The sequence below is a fragment of the Semicossyphus pulcher genome, unplaced genomic scaffold (genome assembly GCF_022749685.1).
Source record: "Semicossyphus pulcher isolate SPU_LCO1_2020_fin unplaced genomic scaffold, fSemPul1.0.p SCAF_7, whole genome shotgun sequence".
Taxonomy (NCBI): domain Eukaryota; kingdom Metazoa; phylum Chordata; class Actinopteri; order Labriformes; family Labridae; genus Semicossyphus; species Semicossyphus pulcher.
Genome location: NW_027211748.1, coordinates 23991864 through 24016142, shown reverse-complemented (window position 1 = coordinate 24016142; position 24279 = coordinate 23991864). Strand labels below are relative to the sequence as shown.

General features: G+C 43.8%; 1 protein-coding gene across 1 annotated transcript in view; it reads right to left on the bottom strand.

Annotated features, from left to right (window-relative positions):
• Positions 1-201: 201 nt before the first annotated feature.
• zswim5 (zinc finger, SWIM-type containing 5) overlaps positions 202-24279 on the bottom strand; it is a 71897-nt gene continuing 47819 nt past the window's right edge. The window contains exons 2-16 of the mRNA XM_069684852.1: positions 19940-20127; positions 18422-18590; positions 17000-17148; positions 14217-14367; positions 11903-12079; positions 11634-11810; positions 10765-10911; positions 10518-10655; positions 5815-5966; positions 4436-4538; positions 4210-4345; positions 2795-2952; positions 2525-2688; positions 1809-1890; positions 202-1164 (exon numbers count right to left, since the gene is read on the bottom strand). Of these exons, the coding sequence (XP_069540953.1) occupies positions 302-1164; positions 1809-1890; positions 2525-2688; positions 2795-2952; positions 4210-4345; positions 4436-4538; positions 5815-5966; positions 10518-10655; positions 10765-10911; positions 11634-11810; positions 11903-12079; positions 14217-14367; positions 17000-17148; positions 18422-18590; positions 19940-20127 (2954 nt within the window). The 3' untranslated portion in view covers positions 202-301. The remainder of the gene's footprint in view (positions 1165-1808; positions 1891-2524; positions 2689-2794; positions 2953-4209; positions 4346-4435; positions 4539-5814; positions 5967-10517; positions 10656-10764; positions 10912-11633; positions 11811-11902; positions 12080-14216; positions 14368-16999; positions 17149-18421; positions 18591-19939; positions 20128-24279) is intronic.

Genomic DNA, 24279 nt, shown 5'->3' with positions numbered 1-24279 from the left:
TTTTTCATACAAGATTCAACATTAGACGGAGGGAAAAAAAGGCTTTGTTCTTGCTTTTTCTTTGACATTTAAAGCCGTCTCCCCCTTTTTGCAGTCTCAATGAAGTAGAGCAATGCACTGCGAACACTTCCTGGTTCACATTCAAGAAACAAAACAACAAAACAGGACAAAAACTTAAGACTTAGTCAACAAATGGCTCAACATAAGAAGTAAAAATACAAAAAATGCAAAAAACCTTAAATAGAAACGAATAAGTTTAACTACTTCCCAAGAAGAGGGTCCCTGTGAGGGCGGGGTGAGGTCAGCCGAAGCGCTCCCTGACCAGCATCATCAGTTTCTTCTTGCCCTTGTAGATCTGTTTCAGGTTGTCTATGAACTGGGCGAACTGAATGTGTCCGTCCTGAGCCAGCAGGAAAGTCTCCCGCGCTTTGCTCAGGAACTCTATGAACTCTCCGTAGTGCCGCGGACTGATGTGCGTCAGTCGAGAGTGCGTGGTGTTGATGTACGCCGAGATTGTAGCGTCCAGGAGCTGCCGCAGCGGCGCCTTGTCCGTTGACATCAGCTTCCCAGAGTTCCTTCTCCCGGGAATGCCCGCGAGACCCGGTGCCGTCATGGTGCAGCGCCGCAGGATGTCCGACAGCACCGTGGCGCAGTGCACGCTCTTCACCACCAGGGGGATGATGGCTGCGAGCTCATTTTTGCCCAGAGAGTGGCTGAGGGCGCAGGCCCACAGCACGTCGTTAATGGCTGGGTGAGTGTCCTGGTTGTACGCCAGGTTAAGGTGTGTCATGGCGAGCGAGGCCAGCTTGAAGGAGCGCAGCGGGTACCCTCGGTGCTCCATGTACCTCGCGATGGTGAACAGCTGGGAGTAGGTCATTCCCGTTGACGCCGCGTCGATCACGATCTGGTAGGCGGTCTCGAAGGCGATGTGGTCCTTCTCGCAGAGCGTCAGCGCCGACAGGGCGCAGTTCTGCGGGTCCTTCATGGCGCACTGCAGAGCCAGCGTCCTGGCGCAGCTTGCCAGCTCCTCCCGCTGCGGGTAGTCCAGGCTGAGGCGCAGGATGGTGTTGTGGGACATGACGGTGGCCGCCACGATGCTGGTGGCCTCGGTGGGTGTGAAGAGAGTGTACCAGCTCTGCAAGATGCTCACCAACGCCCGCAGACCTGAGGAGGAGAGAGAGATTTAACATTTAGAATGTGAATCATGTGATCCTGGTTTTTCCACAGAAGAAAAAGAAGAGTGTTAAAAGGAGCGGAAAAGAGAGAACACAATAATGAATGCATTCTTTCACCAACTTCAAAGAGTGGATGCTGCTCTGAGGTTCCAGTACCAGGTCTCATATTAGACCCATGCTGACTAAAACTAAACTGGTTTAACATTTTCTTTGAATGTAATTGTTTCTCATTTAATCCTCTTATTCCATATGAGGCAATTTGAAGCTCTGAAACGTTTGATTTGGTTTCGACACCCACAAACTGTAACCAGAATTATTCCACCAGACGTCACTAACATTTTGAAGTATGCTTTAACGACTGAAGCCATGACGGTGCCAGTGTTTCAGCCACATACAGACGGCTTATTTCAATCAGAGGAAAACCCCGAATAGAATTAGAGATGATGACTGTGGATGCCTCCTTACAGGACACAAGGGGTCACTGAATGATAAGATGAGACTTACGCTGTGGAGAATTTAGAGCTTTGTCACTGATCGGTATCTCAGAGTCAAAGTCAGCACAGAAGACCACAGAGGAGTCCTGCGTTACTGGATTGGTTCTGCTGTACGTGTGTGTCAAAAGGCCCCACTTACCGACTTCAGTGGCACAGGTTACCAGCCAGCGAACCATCTCCCTCCTCCTCCAGTTCAGTGTGGACAGAGTCATCCTCATCACCTGCAGGAAAAACACACAATATGATGTCTGCTTCTTTTTGCGAGGGGGAATAAGAACACATTAGACTGATTATATTTAGTGTTTTCTTGGCAACTTTACAAGGATTACTAGCTTGAAAATAATCTGTTGACCCAAAAAAACTAACTCAAACTGCCCCTTCAGCATTAAGTGAGCCCTAAATGTGTGAAACAGTGAGTACACCACATGTCTGCATTGATGACTGACGTCCTTAAAATGTGTTCTGAATTACAGACGACTAATTGTGACCCTTCCACTTACTCCGCAGTTTTTGCTTACAGGAATTCATGCGACTTTAAACACCAGGCGGATAAAACCACAGCCTCTCTGCTGCCTTGATGATGTGAGGAGTTTCTCCGGTGTTTACTGTGGAACCCAAAAGGCTTAATTATGTGGTTTCTTCTCAACGAGAACGGTAAAAACGCTGTGTGATGTTTTCTCTGTTAATTTGTAGCGAGGCTGTGGAGGCCTGCTGAAATTACAAGCTCAGGGAAAACCGGTGCATGTTTTGACTGGTGACCAGTGTGCCGATATCTTTTTGTGTGCGGTGAAATGACTTGATGAAAATGACTTGCCGGCTCTCTCTCTCTTGCTTACACACACACACAGTCTGTACCTGCAGTCCCAGCTCCAGAGCCACGTTGAGCAGCGTGATATCAGGCGGGCTGTCTGCCGGTGTGGCGATCTTGAAGGCGTCCTGGGCCAGTTTGAAGATTAAAGAGGAGGAGTGGATGTTTTTCTGGATGGCCTCCAGCACCGTCCGCAACCTTAACATGTCACCTGAAGACCAAAGGAAACTTTATTAACAAGCACGCACTGGGAAACATGTGAAGGGACATTCCTCTAGTGTGGTTACAGCTACAGGTAAGCAGATGTGTAACGCTACCTTTAGCGGCAGTGAGCATGGTAGAGGCCAGCTCACACTGCTGCGACTCCAGGTGTCCCAGTGTGAACCAGCGTGGGTATCTGCTGGGAACTATGGAGATGCCATGATGAGGGTGACCCACGTCCCCGGATCCTGCTGACGACTCCAGCACCGGCAGCCTGAGAGAAACATACAGCGTTAGTTTGGATCCATATTTTTTTTTTGTTATTAGTTTTTAAGATGATCCTTTTTGGACATTTTGCCTTCATTAGATATGACAGCTGAAGAGAGGTAGTATTGGGAGAAGAGCGTGGGGAAAGAGAAGCAGCACCGGGGCAAAGGGCTAGAGTCGAACCTGCGGCCACTGCGTTGCAGACGGTAGCATTAATGTAGAAAGTCAGCTGGTTTATAGCTACTACAGGAGGTGAATGCTAACTTAAAGTTATCATGTTTGGCGTTTCAAAAGGCACATTACTTCATTCAACTCTTCCTACTAGCTTAGATATAAAAGTTCAAACACTTATAAGGACGTGCAGCTTCGACTGTCTCAAACACTTACTGAATATAACAAGCTAAAGCTAATGTAGTCTCCTCTTGGTATGGAAGCCCTCAGCGGACATGCAGCCATACATACTCAGTTTTCCTGTGATAACGAGTTATTTCTGGTCATTTTCTCACAAAGCTGGTTTTCCCACGATAACAGGATAATTTTATGGCAATCTAGAAAACAGAACAGGCTGGTCACTGATATTACAGACCGGGACATGCCGTGCTGCCATTGTCCACACTAATGAAGTAAGTTAAGCTTATTAGTATGTTTTTGTACGTTTTGTGCCTTTGCAACTGTGGGGATACGAGTTATGATCGCCTGACGAGACAGTTATCTTGTAGTAACGTGATAAATAAGTCAAGATCTCATGAAAACGACCAGAAATAACTTATCACGGGAAAACAGAGTGAATAAAATGCATGGATGCAAGGGCTTCAGTATCTGAGGATGATGCAGTACAATTCAACAGCAGCAATACCGACAACACATGGTACAGGCTACACATGACAATAAAGTTGAACCTCTCCTGTGTAAAAATAATTTCAACCACGAGGGATTCTGATGTATTTGAAGGATTGATGGAGGGGCTGTTGTGTGACACTGGTAGGTATTTCAACAACATAACAGGCATCCAACTGTGTGTGTTGCATAGTTTTTGTCAAAGGATGAGTTCAGTGTAAATTGAACTTTTGTTTTTTTGAAAGAACAAATATATCTTGGTGAGTAAAGTGAAGAAAACACTAAACTTTAAACTGTCGCTGACCCGGTCAGCCATTCAATTTGACCATTTCCACATTAAATGTATCACCGAGTATGACAAATCATTTTAATCCTTTATGTTTAAATATAAGACAGATAGCGGTTTTAATGCTGCTCTGAAACTGACCTCATTGCGCGGAGAGCCACCTTGTATGCCAGGTCTGCGTCGTGTGGCAGCAGCGCAGAGAAGAGGTACTTGGCGAAGGTGTGCATGGGAACACTCTCCCTGTGGATGACCTCACCCAGACCGCTGAACGGACCGGCTGCACCGAGAGGAGAGAGAGATAATGTTACGTTTGTCATTCTTATAAAAATGTGTTAAACCATGTCCTGAGATGTTACAGTCGTCGTACCTTCCAGCAGCTGTATGGCCTGTTTCCTAAGAGTCTGAACCAGGAGGTCGTCCAGCTCCAGCTCCTGAAGTTTTGAGACAATCTGCTCCTCGTTACGACACACCTGGAACATTTATCACACAGATTTTAGTCACTGTGATCATACAACAAAGTATCAATGTACTGGTTTCCAATGTACATTAAGTAAATGTGGAATTTTATATCAATTAAGTCAATGACATCATGTTTCAACCTTTTTGAGGAGGGATTTTGAGCTGAGGTATGAAAGGAGTAGCAGGGTGTAACACCTCACCCTCTTTCGTGTTTGTGTATCTACCGTTACAGTACAAATGGCAAGAGACTGACTTTATTTGGCGAGTAAAGCTGCTTTCCCACTGGTCTAAAAAACCTGGGTAATTATCTCCTCGGCTCCGATCAGCATTGATGGGAACACAAAACGCGAGTTGACACGCTAATCTCCGCTCCCTTTCCGGCGCGATGCTATGCTCTATCGGTAACTTCTGATTCTGTCATCTCAGCTACAGATTCCACCCGTCTCTGTCCGAGCAGCGCTCGAACATCGTTCCTAATTTGTCGCTGCTGAGTTTGATTCACAGACTGAATGAGTCATAGATACAATAAAGACCTACAATAATAAATACAATAACCCTGTTTCGAGCGTGTTCGTGACTTCAGGCGGTGACGCAGCAGAAAAGAGACAGGAGTATACTTCACTGGCGATGGGAAAAGAGACAATCAGCATCTATAAGCGTGTCTTCCTGGCTCTGAAAAAGTCCTTTTCTAATTTACGGTGGTTTCTTTTGATTTTTAATGATTTTAAAATCACATTTTCTTTTTACATTTTCTTTCTTTATCGCCTTGTGTTTCTTTTCTATCTCTTGTCTGATGGCCTTTTATGTTTCATACAAAGCACATTGATTTGCCTTGTTTAAAGGTGATACACAAATAAACGTGCCTCTACCACAACATCAATATTTTCCCATGACTTTAGAGAGAGGTCTGTGTCCGCCATGTCAAGCGGCCTCTACAGCAGATAAACGTTAACACACAGACGTGTTCTTTTGGATTTATTTTAATTCAAAGTGAACCTAAGAGCAGCGACTTTCTGTTCTTTTTCAGAGGAACAAAATGCGGTGACCTTTCTCTCTTTGCACAGCAATTACTTCACGCAGACGTTTAATTATAGTGATTTTCTATCATGGCGACATTGTCTACAGCAGGCAAATTCACACCGCTTGTTTTAATAAGAAACGAGACATAAATGCAGAGTGGTTATCCGCTGCGAGCAGGCGAGCATTAGAGTGTTTTAAAACCAGTTTATCCTGTTATTATTACAACAAATGCATCATGTAACAGCGCATGTTTCAGGTCGAACATACCTTATCCTGAGCGTAGAGGCCCTCAGGCATGATCCTCTGCTGCCCCATTCCCATCAGAGCCACCTCTAAGGCTAACGTCAGGTAGGACTCGCCCCCGTCAGGACTGCCCCACACCGGTACATGGTGGTAGACGGGAGGCCTGGGGTCACCATCTGAAAACAAGGAAAGAAAACGATTAAGGGTTTTGCTCTCTAGACGGTAGATTTAATCTGCTCCACTCACTTTCATTAATCAGATCTTTCATTGATCCGTACAGGAAGTGAGCCAAACAAGGAACAACAAAGAATCAAGAATAAGTGAGTTAAGACTACAAAAAAAGGCTCAGATTTTCTGAAGTCATTCTCAATACAGAACCCAAATACCAGTATGGTATAACCGATGTTCCTCCTGTCTACACTTGCCCTGCAACACCAGCATTGTCAGACTTAACCGACACTAAAATAGCCAAACTCAACCGGTCAACCGGTATTATTGGTATAATTCATTATTTACTGTGTTTTATTCTATTGAAATTTCGAAGATCTCAGCTTCCTTCTCTTTGGGGGCACCTATGGCGATAAACGGTAATTGCGGGAGCACACTTCCCAGATATCCAGACAGTGCTGCATGTGTGACGTCCACGGTTGGCTCTGGTTGTAACTCTTGATTTTCCTGGCTGACGGTCGCTTCCCTTTTCAGACTGTTTGCTTCATCTGAGCGTCGAATTTGTTTCTTTTTCTTTGGATTTTCACTTATTGTTGAAGTTGTATCTGTAGTCATCGATCTTTTCTTTGTTTGTTCAGCCATAGCAGATTACTGTTTACTCGCAACACTTGCAGAGAGCAGAAAAGCAGCCGCTTAGCTCCGCCTACCCTCTCTGGCAGACCAACCACTGCTGGCTGATGGAAAACGCGTCACTAACTGGGCGCTGCTTGTGATTTCTTCTGTGAAAGTCGCCACAGACACTCAGTCTGTAATACCGCAAATACAAAGGCTTTCATCAGTGGGCCATAGGCTCAATCACCATTGTGTTACCTCATTCGGTGATAGATAGAGACCTAACAGACATTTATTTACATGGAAATCTTCCAGATTATTTCTTTGTCCTACCAGCATCAAGTCTTCAGTTTTATTAGTGTTAAACCAAAACCTCAGAAACGAAGATAAAAAACAGCAAAAGTATTCTGGATGACACTTAACCTAAGCCTGACACAAGTCCTTTGGCTTTGACCAAACGATAAATCTGAACAGTAGTTACAGTCACTGTAGCAGAGCTTTCTGAACTCTCAGTGACCCGTCAGTCCCATTCATGGTTAAGAGGAGGGGCTGAGTCATTTAGACTGACTCTTTGTTGCAGGAAACCCCTCAAATGTTACCAAAATGTAGCCCAAATTATCAGTCTCGGCAAACCAACCTCTACAGGCCTTGTTAAATAAAGATGAAACAGCAAAATCTAAGCTAAGTCAAGTTGCTATCTCTCTCCTGTTAATCAAATCTACCATACTTGCAACGACCAGCACTTACTCCTCCAGCACAGCTCTGAAAGATAAAGCTGTCTTTAGATGTATTAAGAAAGAACATATAGACGTGTGTGTATTGTATTAGGAGTGACTAAGCGAACACTAAAGCCAGCATCCTGGAAAAACGCTAATAAAATTAAACTTGCTACGACCTGTTTAAATGTAACATTAAAGCCGTGTGTTCAATCATACAAATACAGCACCCACGGTAGATTGTGATCACTAATCTAAGATGGCCGCTGCACCAAATGCTCGACAGCTATAATTGAGAACAGATGCCATGAGAGTCTCAGCTGTTGATTGGTGCCCATTTGTTCTCTCTGTTTGTCCACCCCCCCCCCCCCCCCCCCCATCACTCCGCTTAAATCCCCTCTGAGCAATAGATCCCCTCAATCCTGTTTATTCCATGCATGTGTGTGTGTGCGTGTGTGTGCGTGTGTGTGTGTGTGTGTGTGTGAGAGAGAGACGGAGAAGAAATCTAGGGAAAACTGATTTTACAGACTTAACCCCGGTGCTAACTCAATTTTGTGTTTCATCCATCCGCTGTTGATTGATTGGTTGATTTAAACAGATCTAAGCGTAACCTGCATTCTGATTGGCTGCCACATAGGCTGGATCCGCCCCCTCTTTTAACAGATGTTCCCAGCTGTCTTCCAAAGGGGAAATAAAGCACGGTGACCAGGCTTCACACACACACACACACACACACACACACAAAATAGTCATACCACTGTCCTCCAATTCCCAAAACAACATAAGACAATCATTCAACTCTATGTCCGAGCCACACACACACACACACACACACCAACGAGTGTGCCAGTGGTCAGCATTGTTTGAATTGACAATAGTTCCCTGTAGTCTGGTAACAATAGGAAAACCCAGCCCCTATTCTGCTCTGTTGCAGTGGTCACTGGAGCAAAAAAAGACCCTGGGCAGGGTGAGAAATGCAAATGGTGATGGATGCTATACATACCACGCACACACACACACTGACACACACACACAAAAGCAGTGAGGTCTAAATGAGCAGGGTGTTCCAGCTCGATCCATTCACGCTCTGTGACTTTATGGCCGTCTGCAGGACAATAGACCGGCTCCTGACACAAGAGCATGAAGTCTGTCGTCTGAGGCGTCACTGAACCCGCTCACCTCCGCTCGGGCTGACTCTGCATCAGCTGGTGAAGTGTGGCAGGAATTACTCCTGCGTTTGGCGAAAGAGCTCTTTGACTAATTTATTGTGTGAGAGGAGAGGAGGAGGCTCATTGTGATGACGTCCATGCTAAGCTTTTAGCTTACATTGAGGGTTTGAGGACAGTATGTTAGCTTAACAGTTTACTAGACAGTTGTTTACGCATTAGTGCGCTTGCAACTAACAATTTTCATTCCTGATTACTTCTCCATTTAACTGATTAAACACAGAGAGTAAGGCATTTGCTGAAAATGTGACAAATATCCATCTCAATTCAACTCCAAAGTGAGGTATTCTTGCTTTTTCCGACCAACAGCCCAAAACCAAAACACTACAAAACAAGAAATAAATCCTGTCGTGTGAAAAGCTTTAAGCAGCATTTGTTGACATTTTTCATTTAGGACCAAATATCTAAAAAGAAAAGGTGCATTTCCACCAAAAATAGCAGGAACTTTTAGTTCCAGGAACTTCTCCTTAAGGGTTCCTGTGGCCAATGACGTATGGAGAAGCAATAAAAGTAACTGCGCTACACCGCCAGTCCAGTAGGTGGCGGTAAGAAGAAGATCAAGGCCATACAACAAAGATGACGCCATAACTTGTTAACCGAACGGACCGGTATCATCATTTGTGCGACACTACAGTTAGCCTGTTAGCATGGAGGAGATTCAACTTGCGCTCTTATCAATCGTGCTTTATTGCACTGCAAATGGATTCATTGAATCAACACTGGAAAGGAGACAAGCGATAGCAGCAAAGCGGATTCAAAACCTTGTTGTCGGTCCATCTGTCGTAGGCTTTCATCTGAAAGCACTGTGAGAAAAAATCTCCAAGCACGATGATGACAGGGAGCTTGCAGCTGCAGTCTTTAAAACATGGCGGGTGAAATAAAATGCTGCGAGTATTCCACCAATCAGAAATGATCGGCACTGCAGGCCCCGCCCTGAAAGTTCCTGGACATTTGGAAAGTACTACCCCCCCAAGCAGGGACTTTTCAGGGGGGAAATCAGTTACCCCGAGAACTAAGTTCAGACCCTGGTTCCTGCTATCGAAACGAGTTCCTCAAAAGGTTCCTAGTTCCTGGGGAAAGTTCCTGCTGTCGAAACGCAGCTAAATTGTACTTCCTGTCTGCCTGAGCTGTACATGGGTTAGTGCTAGTAAGCAAATTTTAGCATTATTAGCATGTTAACAGTCTATAATAATATAGTGTACATGGTAAAGGTTATACCTGCTTAACATTAGCACATACAGTAGGTATCGCTATTGCTAGCACGAGCTAAAAACAGTGCTGTGCTGTAGTACAGCCTCCTAGAGCTGCTAGCATGGTTAGAGTCTTTTAGTCTTGATGTCTGAAATGTGACTTACACAAATAATTATTAGAATTGTTGGATATCTATAGGATTCAATGGTATGCATGACAACTAAAGTCACATAAAAAGTACTTGGACATACTGCACATTTTTTAAATGCTTTCAATCTTTATTGTCAGGTGTCTGAAGCTCAGGCCGGCACTCTTTGTTAATGGCTTCTAATAAAGTAGCACCCTGTGTGCTCACCAGGCTAAAGAGCAGTTTTAAAGTGCCCGTCACTTGAATGCAAAAATAATTTTTGAAAAGCTACATGATGCATTTTAGTGACTCAGTTCTTGAGCTTGTACAGAACAAAGTGAACACTGAACACTTTGCTGCAGCCTTCTTATAAGCTCCTGATAGAACCAAAAACTCTTAGAAAACTTGACAGTTTGTTTGTGCACCAGAAATGATTTAACAAGAATCACTGTGCAGAAAGTCTGCACGCAAACTGCTTTAAGGAGCTAAATGATGCAACAAAACAAGCAGTCATGGGAAATGTGCAAAGAAATCCAGCATGCCTGCCTTTTTTTCCTTCCAAGTGAATATTTATAGGCGCCTGCTCAAAACATGTCTGATGCCTTTCGTCAGATCAGAACGCAGACTTTCGTCTCAATGGAGAGGCTCTTTAAAAAGGAGAAACAGAACCATATCACTGCGCCGTACCTCCAGTGTCCATGCTGTTGTCGTCGTCCACACGGCAGGTTTCTGTGAGCGTGGTGAACAGGCAGCCAATCGGGTCCAAGGGATGACCCACCCAGCCTTCTAGGTTGGTGGTGGAGGTCACACCTCTCTGGAGAAGCTCTGAGATGGAAGGAGAGCCGGACAGGAAGACAAATGTTAGTAAAATGCCTGAAATTAAAACAGTACAAGTGTGTGTGTGTGTGTGTGTGTGTGTGCGCGTGTGTTTTACCTTTCTTTTGGTGTTTGTAGATGTCCATCTGTCGCTGCTGCTGGAGGCGGAGCGTGTTGATGATGGCGACGGCCAACCGCAGGGCTTCCCTGGAGTAACCGTGGGACCGCAGGGCGTCTACGCGTGCGCACGCCGTCGGGACATGGTCTGTGCGGTCGACAAAGAGAGAGAGAGAGAGATAGAGAGAAAGAGAGAGGGGGGTGGAGTCAGGGAAGATAAACACACAGGTACCGAGCTGAATGAATGAACATGCACTGACACAAAGAAACACACACACACACACACACACACAGCCGTGCATTTCTCTCCTGAACACACACGCTGTGGTATCTAGGATGTAGTTAGTAAAGGCAGACACACACACACACACACACACACACACACACACACACAGACAGACACACACACACACACACACACACACACACAGTGCAGTCTCAGCAGAACGCCAGTGTGCGTCTGATAGCTGGCTTAAGTTGCAGAATCTGACAGATCTTAGCTGGAAGCTGCTTACTGCAGATACTGGCCTCAATATCAGCAGAATTACTGCGTGTGTGTGTGTGTGTGTGTGTGTGTGTGTGTGTGTGTGTGTGTGTGTGTGTGTGTGTGTGTATAGAGTCGGCTTTCAGTGGAATTAGAGATTGTGTGTATATGCATAGTGCCCCTGAAATAAGTTTTAGAGACTAGAGTCATGCAGAAAGTGTCTGGTGATGCTCTTTACATTCTTTCCTCGTGTGAGTAATGAATGAGTAACGCTCTCACACATTAATAGTCAAAATAAAAAATACTCCCACTATGACTTCACAGATTCAGTATGTTAGTGTGCGTGTGTTCACCTAGATTCAGTATGTTAGTGTGCGTGTGTTCACCTAGCCACAGCGGCAGGCCCTGCGGGTTGAACAGCAGGCTCTCCCCCTCCCTCTGGTAGGATGGAGACATGTAGTGGTCGCTGCTGATGATCCTCTGCAGGTGGCTGTCCTGCCAGTGGAGGTCGCAGGCCTCGACCGCCCTGCTGAACACCGTCCTCCTCGGCCTGGACAGAGAGTCTGACAAAAGCAACACACGCGGTCGATGAGTCCTGGAGTCACAAAATGCAGATCAATCACATATGTGTTTTTGCATGTGTGTCTGTGCTGACCCTGAGCCAGGTTGCTCTGCGGCAGAGCGTTGGTGATGTTTGGGAGCTCGCTGCCGTAGTTGCCGTCCTCCAGCGGGCAGACGTCCATGTCGCCCCATTTCTTCAGCTGCTTCAGCCAGCAGCTCTTCTCCTCGCTCTTACAGTGAGGGTTTAACACCACGCACACCCACAATGCACCTGGGAGGAGGAGGGAGATTAGATTAGGGGGGAAATGGTTGGGAATTGGCAGCTTTCAACCCCTTCCAAAAATGGCTTCCAAAAACATATCAACACTAGAGCTTCATCACTAATCACAAGTTGTCAACTATTATTTTAACAGCTATTTAAACTATGATTGATAATCAAATAATCAATAAATATTTTTGAGTTGTTTTTTAAGTAAAAAGTCAAATTGATCTGATTCCAGCTTTTAAAATTTTGTTATTTTCTGGTGTCTTCTCTCCTCTACGGAAGCCCTAAGCGGACATGCATCCATACATTTTATTTACTCCGTTTTCCCGTGATAACAAGTAATTTCTGGTCGTTTTCTCGAGATCTCGACTTATTTATCTGTTATCTCGAGATAACAACGCTGCACCCCGTAACATCAGCTGATTATAACTCGTATCCCCAGTTGTAATAGCACAAAACAAACATAGAAACATGCTTAAAGGAGCAATTCGCCCCTGGAAAAAGCTACTGTCAGTCAAAGTTTGTGTCACTATAATCGATAGAAGCAATAATATTTTAAATTGGCGCCATAGCGGTGGAGAAAGTTGTACAAGCTCGAGATTTCGCCCATTCTACATTCCTAAAACACCCAGCATGCATTGCGCCCCTCCCTCTGAAAGGAACAACCCAGCAAGAGACGCTGGAGTGAAATACGACCGCTTTAGCTGCAGGCGAAGGCTCAGAGCGGTACAGCATCTGAAATACGACGAGAATTTACCGGTGGATCGTCTAAAAAATCTTCAGGTCTGCAGTCTACATTTCAAACCTGATGATTTCGAACGAGACATGACATCGGAGGCGGGCGTCCTAGATTTAGGAAGTGTAGATTCCTCCGCCAGATACCATGTTTTACACGGTCTGGCGGAGGTTTTCAAGGGCCCATTGGAGAAGCCCATAGTGTCCTCCAAAGGCACAGAGCGGAAAAAACATTTCTACCATAATGGCATTAGCCATAATAGCATGATAGGACTGAGGATGGAAATTTGCAAACTGGCCCTTTAACTGTGGCAGGACGGCATGTCCTGGTCTGTAATGAAATATCAGTGACCAGCCTGTTTTTTCCAGATAACTGGAAAATTCTCCCGTTATCACAAGCTTTGAAACAAGCTTTAATATCTTGTGATAGTGGGCCAAATGAATCCATTATAAGGGGAAAACCAGCTTTGAACTCAAGAACAACATAAGGCAATATCTCCAGAAAACAACTGAAATGACTCGTTAGCACAGGAAAACGGAGCAAATAAAATGTATGGACTCCTCTGTAAGAGTTAACTCAATATTTTGAGGGTATATGAGGTGTCTTCTTTGGCTTTACGAATAAATTATCCAACATTTTTCTTTATTTTCAGACATTTTATCGACCAAACAACTTTTTGATTATTCAAGAAATAATCAACATATTAATAAATAAAAGAAAAGTTGCAGCCCTAAACAAGACCATTTATTTACATCTCTGTAACACCACAAAATCAGATTTCTACAGTCATGGCAATCGAATATTTTTAACTGCAACTTCATACTAAATTTCAAAAATGAAATATTGTGAATCAGCTTCCACCGAACCGAAAGAATTTTGTATAAATCAAAATAACATTGGTATTAACCTGCTCTACATACACGCTCGTCCAGCAGGACAAACTCTCAGCCGTCTGCACCTTGGAGAAAAATAACCAGGCAGCAAAGGCTGACTGTCTGTCTGCCTGTTATTTCTGTCTGTGTCTTGATCTCCCTCGCTCACCCAGGAAGTGCTCTCATTGACCTCCTAAATGCTCAGATTGATTGCAGAGAAGCTGAGCAGCCGTATTGATCGGCAGCCTTTATCATTCACTCTGTGAGGAGCGGGAGGAGGAGGAGGAGGGGAGAGAAGAGGCCCGAGCAGGAGGAGGAGGAGGAGATACCGACCGGATGACTTAATAGTTTACTGACTGGATGAACGTTTACCCGACAAGGTGACTGCCGATTTGTCCGCGTCACTGACAGAGCGGAGACTGCTGTCGGCCGGCTGTCTGACCTGCAGTGACTGATGGAGCAACGAGCGGGCTGATTGGCCGACTTCAAACATTCCTAAACACACAAGTCATTTTAACAGTGTCTCTGTTCTTACCTAGCTCGTCCCAGAGCTGCCGGCACTTGTCCGTCATGCCCGTGCCCTGCTGTCTCCATAGCGACAGCCGGGGGTCTGCCATGAACTGTTCCGTTATGAGCGTAAGCATCCGGGCGCCGTTGGAGTCTCGCATTCGTAGCATCTCCCTCACCTGGAAAGACCCAGAGAGGACAGGTTAAGCATTGTGTCATATGACCTCCTACCAAGTGGTGTATTTGTGCATCCTCAGAATGTATGATCCACTCATAGCCATCCTTAAAGCTTCTTATCTTTTGCTAATAAGAATTTCAAAAATGCTGTTTTGTTTGGAGTTGAATACTGAGTTTGGAGGTTGTACCCATGTATGATTTGAGGATGGGAGAAATAACGAACAGATTACATCTGAAGAGACTGGGAGTTTATAATGATGACACAGGAAGTGTGTTTGATAAGATTTGGGACCCTGTACTGAATTTTTTTTGTTATGGTAAGAACTAATGTGTCTTCAATGTAAACTCCCTCCTTGTGCTTAAAGTGATAATCTCAAGGGTCTCAGTTTCGTTCTCTTTGGCGGCACCTATGGTGATAAACGGTAATTACGGGAGCACACTTCACAGACAGTGTTGCATGTGTGACGTCCACGGTTGGCTCCGGCTGTAACTCTTGATTTTCCTGGCTGACGGTCGCTTTCCTTTTTAGACTGTTTGCCTTCATCTGAGCGTCGAGTTTGTTTCTTTTTCTTTGGATTTTCACTTATTTTTGAAGTTGTATCTGTAGTCATCCATCTTTTCTTTGTTTATTCAGCCATAGTAGATTCGCAACATTTGCAGAGAGCGGAAAAGCAGCCGCTTAGCTCCGCCTACCCTCTCTGGAAGACCAACCACTGCTGGCTGAAGGAAAACGCATTACTAACTGGGCGCTGCTTGTGATTTTTTCAGCGAAAGTCGCCACAGACAAAGGTTTTCATCAGTGGGCAATAGGCTCAATCACCATTGTGTTACCTCATTCGGAGATAGATAGTGACTTAACAGACATTTATTTAGATTAAAATCTTCCAGATTATCACATTTAATATTTCCCTGCTGTACTAAACATATACTCAACAGTGACCCCCTAACAAGAGGAACCCTCTGAACCCGGAATGTTTTGTACAGTAACACCTATAAAACACATAAACACAGCTGTTTCCAGTCTTCATGCTAAGCTAAGCTAAATGCCGACTGTCTCTGTCTTCTCAGCTGTTAATTAAAAAGTAAAGAGAGTGATCTTTGACTTAACGTAAAACTATTCCTTTAGCACTTCTCAGTGAAAGAACCTGTTTCTTAAACCCAGCCACGACGTGGTTCCTCTTTTATTCTATTGTCTTATTTGTATTCAAATCAGAGTGAAAGGAAAAGATGGATCATTATTTCTCGTGACACACGTGTCATTAAGTACACTTCAGGCTCAGGAGTTACATTCAAGATGCTTCTGAAAGCCATTTTAACTTTATAAAAGAAGCAGTGTGGCCCTGAGACGGAGAGCTCAAACTCGCCAAAATAAAGGTCTTTGTAAAGTCCTCTTGTTAGGCGCAGACAAAGAGCACAAGAAAAGTGCTTTTACAAATCCTCCACATTGAATTTGAAAAGTTACATCTCATCACACTGAAGACCTGTTAATGCTTTCAGTTAAATAAAACAGTTAAAGAAATCTTAAGAGGGACCTTTGGGCGCCCTGTTTTTGTGCAATTTCACCTGTGGGCAACCACACGTTCACATGGAGACAAGGAGCTGACTCTAAATACCAGAGCGTTTCAGTTACTGTGAACCTTTGTGCTCTCTGGCTGTATAGAATAAGCAGAGAGTTCAATATGAAATGGAAAGAAATGGGAAGCAATTTTAAGTATAAATAATGTGGAGAAAACTTTTTAGAAACATGTTTTTTTCTTCATTTAAAAAAAGAATCTTTCAAAGATTTTTGACACAAAGATGAGTTTGCCTTCAGTTTGTCATAGACATCGTCAGGGTCATCTCTCAATGGATGGTTTTCAAACAGTATTTAAACTTGTGTGTGGCTTTCTCTCTTTTTTTAAGCAAGAAAGTGTTACTAACTGAAATAGTGCGGATTGAATTTATCAGGCTGCTGAGGGTCTAATGAAATTAACTTATGGAAAATGTAGAATGGAGCATTTTTACCATACAGACTAAAATACAGAAGATCTGAGTCCGCTGAATCAAGTTTGATTTGTTTTGTCTCATTTTTGTTTTTTAAAGACCGGCTCCAGTCATGTTTTAAGACTTATAAAATGCTCTGCTTGAAATAATAAATTGTGTCTGTTATGTTCTTTCTGCATAGGCCCCGCCCACTATGCAAATGTGCAACCGCCCCCTCCGTCGCGAAAACAAAACACTTCCCTGCCATCGTTTAGCAGCAACTTGTTGAAGCTTAGCTAGCTGGAAATGTAGTAATTAGTAGTAGTAACGTTAACATCAGCACTCAGTAGTGAGTTTGCAAAAATTATGATGACGGTTACAGCTGGCTCGCGCATCGCCAAAGTGGTTGCCATAGGTTACACATAATGATACGCATAGCGTCACCCCGGCCATTAACGGGATTGGCTCCTTAGGTTTGTGACGTCTCAAACCTGCCAATCTGAAAACGTGTTGTTCAGCCTGTCCTTGGTACACTGCAGTTTAAAAGCAGACAGGCCCAGCCATGGAGATGACTGCTTATGGTGTCCCTGATATGTTTTGATGACGCTGATATTAAAAAGTAATTAAATCCCATTCTTATATGGAGCAGAAACAGGAAGTGATGATGTATACCTTAGCGAACATGGAGTTGAGCTGCTTCCCCGAGCCGTAGTATCCTCCCTGCGACAGAAACTGTTTGACCTGCTCCCTCACTTGATCCTCGTCCAGATGCCAGCAGTTGTCATCGTCAATGCTGGCGCCGGCCGTCGGGTCCGGAGCACCTGGGAATAAACGCACATGCACGTTGAATGACTTGCACACACGGCAAACAAAAAATAGATAAACAGACGGTGATCATGGGAAATAGAGTTTTCTTTCAGACATCCCTCATGCAAAAGAAAGAGTATGTTTCCTTTGCTCAATCACGACGTGTCCAGAATCTTGTGGAAAGAAAACGAAACTTAAAACACGCTCCGAGTTCCACTTGCACTAACTGCTCTCATTTGTTTTACATGTATCTTACAGAGCACCTACATGACACCTAAGAGAAGCTGCACGATTCAGGCTAATCGAGCACTGAGGGAATATAAGAGCAGCTTTATTTTCCTTCTGTGCAGCACTGGGCGTGTGTGATTCTCGCTAATACTACGGGGAAATCTAGATATGCTCAGAAGGGGGGGAGGCTGCTTTGATCTAACAGGAAACGCGCTGAGGAAAGCCCAGAGATGTGTTTCCAACTGGCTCGGTTAACTCAACAGCAAACAGCAACATTCCTCCATCAAAGACAGCCTCGCTCCCGGCCTGACTGAACTTCAACCCCCATGATCCCCCCTGTCAAACACAGACAGGAAACACAGCGCGGGGCTTCCTGGACAGGAGAGCTGGAGAATGTCAACATTTAGCGAGGAGGATGAAATCGAGAAACAGATAAAGAGTTTTGTTTGGTGAAAGGATGTGTCTAGTTTGTCGTTTCCCTGATGCAGGTCTGCTGTGGTTTTTTATCTCGGTACGTTCTTCGCTCCTTTCATGTCTTCTCTCCTTTCCAGCTCCTCACTCCCATCTCCCCAAATGCCATTCCTCCTCCCTCTCTCTCTCTTTCCTGTCCACACGTCTACATCTAACTTCTTCTGCATCCATTTCATCATTCAACTCTTTTTTTTCTGTGGTTTTCCGACATATTCCTGCCACTGGGAGGAGGTAGTCACTGAAGAGTTGGGACTGAGAAATCAAACGAGCCATTTGAAGCCTGACTTGCTGCTCCGCCGGAGTAATCAGGGCTCTGACGTTTGACAGCCTGGAGGCTAGCATGCAGCATGCTTTAAGTCTGGATGCTTTCAAGTCCGGCCTGTTGCTGTGAAGATATCACTGCGGAGGGATGGACTGCACCTTAACACAGCTCTCCTATTGACTGCTACGCACTTTGACATTCAAAGCAGTCTCTAGATTGATTCTGGTGGATAAGTAAGATATGAAAAATGGCCTAAAACCCACAAAATCAGGTGATTTTTTACTGGAAATCAATGGAAAAGTTTGCCATAAAAGTCATCCTCTTACCATGGACCTGGTTGATCTCCGAGTTGGAGGAGAGGATCTCGTCGGCCAGCTTCTGAGCGGTGGGCAGCACCTCCGTGTGGTGGGCTGTGATCAGATACTGGACCAGCTTCTGCAGCTGATCTCTGTTCATCTGGAACAACGTCTCTGAGATGGGCAGCCGCAGCTTCACCTGGATCAGACACAAACACACACACACAGAAATGTTCGTCAACGACATACTTTTTGTTACTTTAAGCTGATCAATGACGCTTATGCTGGGTTTTCTTTATTTTGTATGATTTACTGTACATCTACAGGCTTACAGCAGTCATGTCTAAGCTGATCATTGTTGTTTATCCTTTTATATGAGCAGTACTTAAAGGGGACATAGTTTAGCTATGCAATCGATGTTCTATTATTCGAACGTGTTTTTGAATCACGTTGGTGAAGTTTGTTTCGTTTTTAGAATTTTGTATAATTTTAATTTAATTATTATTCGGAGCCTCTCCTTCCTCCTGAAACAAACAAGCCGTTTTGCCATTCAAAGGTCAGACCTTAGCTACGATTGGCTGACAGTATTTGGAGTGGCTACAGTGCACTGTCACTCCAAAGTTGTAGAAAACATGGCTGCTCTAGGATCGGTTATTCGGCCTTATATGAACGAGCCAGAATCACCAGGAGGTATCAGAATGGTAAGTTCAAATCTTGACAATGACTTGAGGACAAGCTAGTGCAAGAAGGCAGCCTGAGGTGAATGATGGTGACTGTCGATTTCAGCCAAAGCAAGGTTCTACGTAGAAACACAGAATTATGCAGGCTTCACTTTTTCACCAAAAAATGTGAAACCCATGCAAAACGTAAGAATATCAATTCAAAAGATATGGCTCCTTTAAAATATATACAACTTTTACTGAATGGAAAAACAAACCAAATTTTTCCAACAAACCACAAACTGTATAACCATAAGTAAGTGAATAGAGGAGAAAGTCAGGGTTCGATCCAAATAACAACCACGCTGATGGAAGTTCTGGGCCTCACTAATGGCAGAAGAAAGAGCTGGAAGAAAAACGTCATCACTCCAATGTTCCTGCTTCCATTTTTATCCTGAAGTTCCATAAAATGTAACTTTCTGAACATATAGTCAGTTATGAAGCCTCCTTTCAATCACTTCCTACACAATGTGCTTTTTTAGTATCTATTGTTTTTATCCTACTGTGTGATTATTTGTATGGTTTGTTTTCATTTGGAACACTTTATTTCAATTAAGTTATTGTTATTATTTTGCTAAATCTTCCACAATCATCAATTCATGCCTCTTTTACCTTTGTAGAGATGTAGAGACAAGAATCAACTGGATTGCTTTAATTTAAATAAAAAAGTCGACATGTATTTATTGTTAGGCAGGTTCTAAAGTGATGAAGAATGTTTTCTAACATGACTTCAGAGACACTTATATATATAAGTCGAAGATTACAGCCTCTTGTAAAGGATATCTGTAACATGTCATAGACAAAGTAAATGTTGTGTTGTTGTTATTACCTGTTCAGGCTTGCGAATTCTGTACAGAGAGAGTGCAACCACATGAGCGCAGTAGAAAATGTCTCTGTTTCCGCAACCACAGGTGACGGAGGTGATCTTGCAGCGGTCGAAGCTGATGGCCACTTTGTGGGTGACCTCTGGCTCTGACGATGTGGCGGGCTCAGTTACTGTGCCGCTGAGGTGAAACCCTGCAAGATACACAGAAGAAGAGAGGAGGGGTGAGTGATGAAAATACACACACAAAAACATTCATGCAAAGTGTATTGTTAAATGCACAATTAACTTTTGCTGAGACTGGCTGGTTAATCCCTGCCAGTTGAGGGGCAGGTAACAGATAGATGGAAACATCAGAGCAACGTGGATTTTAAGGGGGCAAAAACTGTGACAAAACTGTCTCCTTTGTTGTAACTTCTACCTGGATCTTGTGGGTGGACTGATGAGAAGAAAAGAAGCGTAAGAGAAGCAGACAAGGAGCATCTGTGGTAACCTGAACCCCTACAAACTTACAGAGTGAACCTTCAGCACAAAACACATCTTAATGAGACGTCTCTAACAGGCCACTGTGCCATCTGATACTCTCTCTACCTCTCTCTCCTTATGCCTCGTGCATTTGTGTGTGGGCAGCGGATAGGAGGTTGCCGGGGTGTGATTTCCTGCTCACACACACAAACACACGCTCACGCACACACATTCAGCCCCCAGGACAGTTAGGGTAGTTGCCTGCCGAGCTGAACTTTAACTCTGCTTTGCAAAGTTAATCTTTACGACCCTCACACACTAAACAAACCAATGGCCTCACACTTTAGATTGGATCACACGCCGAAACATCTGTCCTCACTTTCGGGAGATTTATAGCAAAGCTCTTTGAGAATTGAACTGGTGGATATTTTTGGCATAGATCTCAAAGTTTCTCGAAAACATGTTGATCTAATAAATCCCCACCTACTTCAAAAGGACCAGTGATGTTTTCAGATGTTTCAAAACTGGGTTTAATACCAGGCAAAATCAAGCTTTGGGCCTGGATACAAGTTAGATGAAGTGTGGAGCACCTCAGGGCTCTATTCTGGGGCCCCAGCTGATACACTGATGACGCACACCGTTATGTATCTTTCAACCCAGCAACCAGCTGCAGTCTATTGTCCCTGATGCAAAACATAAATTAAATATAATGTTATCTTTGGTTCTAATTTTACTTTTGATTATCATGTTTTTAAAGTAGTACAGTCCTGTTATCTTTTCGTTAATGCTATTATTTAAGACTTTGTTTTCCCAGGATTTACTATTATACCGATACAGATCTGTTGGTCCCTAAAATAAAATTCACTTTTATTAAATTACCTCAAACATAAAAAACAAAGGCCCCAAGAAAAGAAGAGCTAGAAGGAAGCAAGGCGAAACAAAAAAAATCGGTAAAAGAAAGGCAAGAAAGGAAACAGAGGATGAAGGGGAAGAGATAGGAGGAGAAATGTGAGAGGAGAACAGAGAATAGGGGAGGGGAGAGTGTATCTGGTCTGTCCTGTCGTCTCACTGTGACAGGTCAATTATTTATGAGGTGAGGTGTGTGTATGTGTGTGTGTGTACACATTGGATTACTGTATCTCACCAAACCATAGCAACCCCACTGCTGCTTTCACAGCAAGAGAGAGAGAGAGAGAGGGAGGGAGGGAGAAAGAGAGAGAGACATAAAGGGAGGATGAGCAAGCTAACTGGAAGGCAATGATATGGCTATTTTCAGCAGGGGCTAAAAAAAGTCTAATTGTCTAAAGCTCTGACAAACCAACAAACACATACACACAACCACACACAGGAACACTTAAAATCTGGGGTGTAAGCCAGCATGGTTGAGCGGCCTAATAAGCGTGTGTTAAGCCATCTCCCTGGCAAAATCCCACAACAGGCTTTTCCAAACCAAACGTTGGGAGCACACACGCACAAGGAAGCAATCACACACACAAACACACACATACACACACACACACACACGCTGAGACCCAATCAACTACAAACTGCTTTCCTTTGACAAAGAAAGATGAAGAGCTACAGGAGAACAAGAGGAAACCGACTACCACATGAAGGGTTGAAAGGGACTGACGCAGGCTGTTGTCACACCAACTGACCAAAGAACGTTCTGAACCAAGAACAAACTTGTCAGCTCACATCCTCCCACCAGCAAAATAGCCGCCCGCTGTTCAGATCTACTTCCACAAACCTACTTCCCAGACTGCAGATATTCAGCTACCAAAACAACAACCTACAGAGTCACAAACTTTTCCTGCTAAATACTGAACAGATAAAGGCAGGATCTGTAGATAGGGGTTTTGTTTCGTTTTGCGGTTGTAGTCCGACCAGTTTATACCTACATCTAAACACAAGTATGCAGTAAAACACTCTCTGTGGAGACATAAAAGCTGGAATGCATTGGCCAAAATTCTATGCCAGAACCCAGAGATCCTTAATCTCTATGAACACATAGTTGCATATAAATGCAGACAACAATCCTTCGTAGACAAGTCAAACTCCATTCTCAAATCGGACTGTGAACTGTGACCAGCAGAAAAGGAAGACTTGTCTGGGATATCCAGTATCAGTAAACCGGATATCAACAGGCTACACCTGGCCGCACAGTCTGAATCGTTGTTAGAAATTAGCTGCTAGGTTCCAAGTGGTATGAATACTGATTAACTTTCAACCCAATCTTGTAGGCCTATAACATGCTCTGCCAATGTCAAGGGGTCATGGACTGGGTCATATTTCTTTACACATTCACACCAAAGCAGGATCTGTATATTTACAATGCATTGCTAATTTTGCAAGTGGCACAACTGACGACCAAAACACTATCATACGCACTTACCTTACAAGGCTTATCTACAGGCTGATAATCTGACTTAGCTGTTTTCATACCAACCAACCAACCAACCAACACACCAACTCCCTAACACACAGAGTAACCCACAGACTTGTTGACATACCGACCAATTGATTTCCCAAAGAACGTTGCTGAACAACAAACAGGCGATTTGACTATGACAGGAAGGATAAGAGTGACTCTTTGAGAGAACAGCCTGCAGAGAGAGAGGGAGGCTGATGCTTCTGCCCAATGTTAGACATAAAGAGTCATCCAAATTGTTAAAATCTCTCTCTCCCACCCACTGAGTCCGCCTGTCAAACCAATCTGCGTGTCTCGCAGCTCATGGTAATATCATAAATGTCAGAGAAAAGCTTTCCATTCCTTCTCTCCTTCTCCATAATGGATATACCTGTAGAGCCAATTTGCACTAACCGCAGCTTAGTGTAAGGGAGTCCAAATTTGATCTTCCAGTGCTGAAATCATCACAGCGGTGAGCAAAAGATCAGGCAAAAAACCCAGGGAGTGCATTTCTTAAAAGCATCAGGGGAACATTTGAGAGCTATCTTCCCCTCCAAGCTGTCAAAATAAAGTCTTGTCAGTCATCAGTCATAACTACAATTACCTCCAGAAATGCAGTTCAGCATTTAAGATGAGTGAAGAAGTTTTGATGCCAGATGATATTAGGTAGAAAGACTTTCCCAACGTTTTCTGTCTTGGCTTAGGATTTAGCCCCCTTTCTTTTTCTTCTGCGTCTACTAGGTTAAAGCCTTTAGTTGCTCCGGCCAGGGGGATGAATGTGATGGCGACAATGCTGCTCTTTCACTGTCAGTCAGGTCCAAAATGGCTCAGAGACGATTCGGAGTCCGTCTGTTGGATACCTTTGTCTTAGCCTTTTTCAGTTACAAGTAACACACAACAAAGCTAGCTTTAAGTTAGCTAGTTAAATGAAACTATCGAAAGATGATACAACTCTCTTGTGAGGCTCATTCTCTGAACATTACAGGAAAAGGGTGGACGTTTTGGGACATACATTTTTATGCTTTCTGGCAAACAGAGGTTGAGACCAATCACTACGACTCTGATAAATGTCTGGTAAATAAGACTTGCAAATTAGCTTATCTTAGCATCCAAACTGGAATCTCTGAAACAGCTAGAGAGACCTCAGGATGTCACCGCTTCTAGCCAATAAATAGTCCGAAACATAACACCTATAACACCACAAGTTTTACACTTTTTAAAAATGTGTGTATACCGGTTATTTAAATGGAACAAACATGTTCATTATTGAGCTTTGAGGCTGTTGGTAAAGGGATTTTGTAACCTTGAAGAGAGCAAGACAAGCTTTTTTCCTTTTGCTAAGCTAAGTTGGCAGGCTGGAGGGTGAAGCCAAACATTTAACTTACAGATATGATAGTCCAATCTTGTCATTAATCTCTCGACAAGAAAGCAAACATGCATAAAAAAAAAAAAAAGAGGACCCAGGACGGCA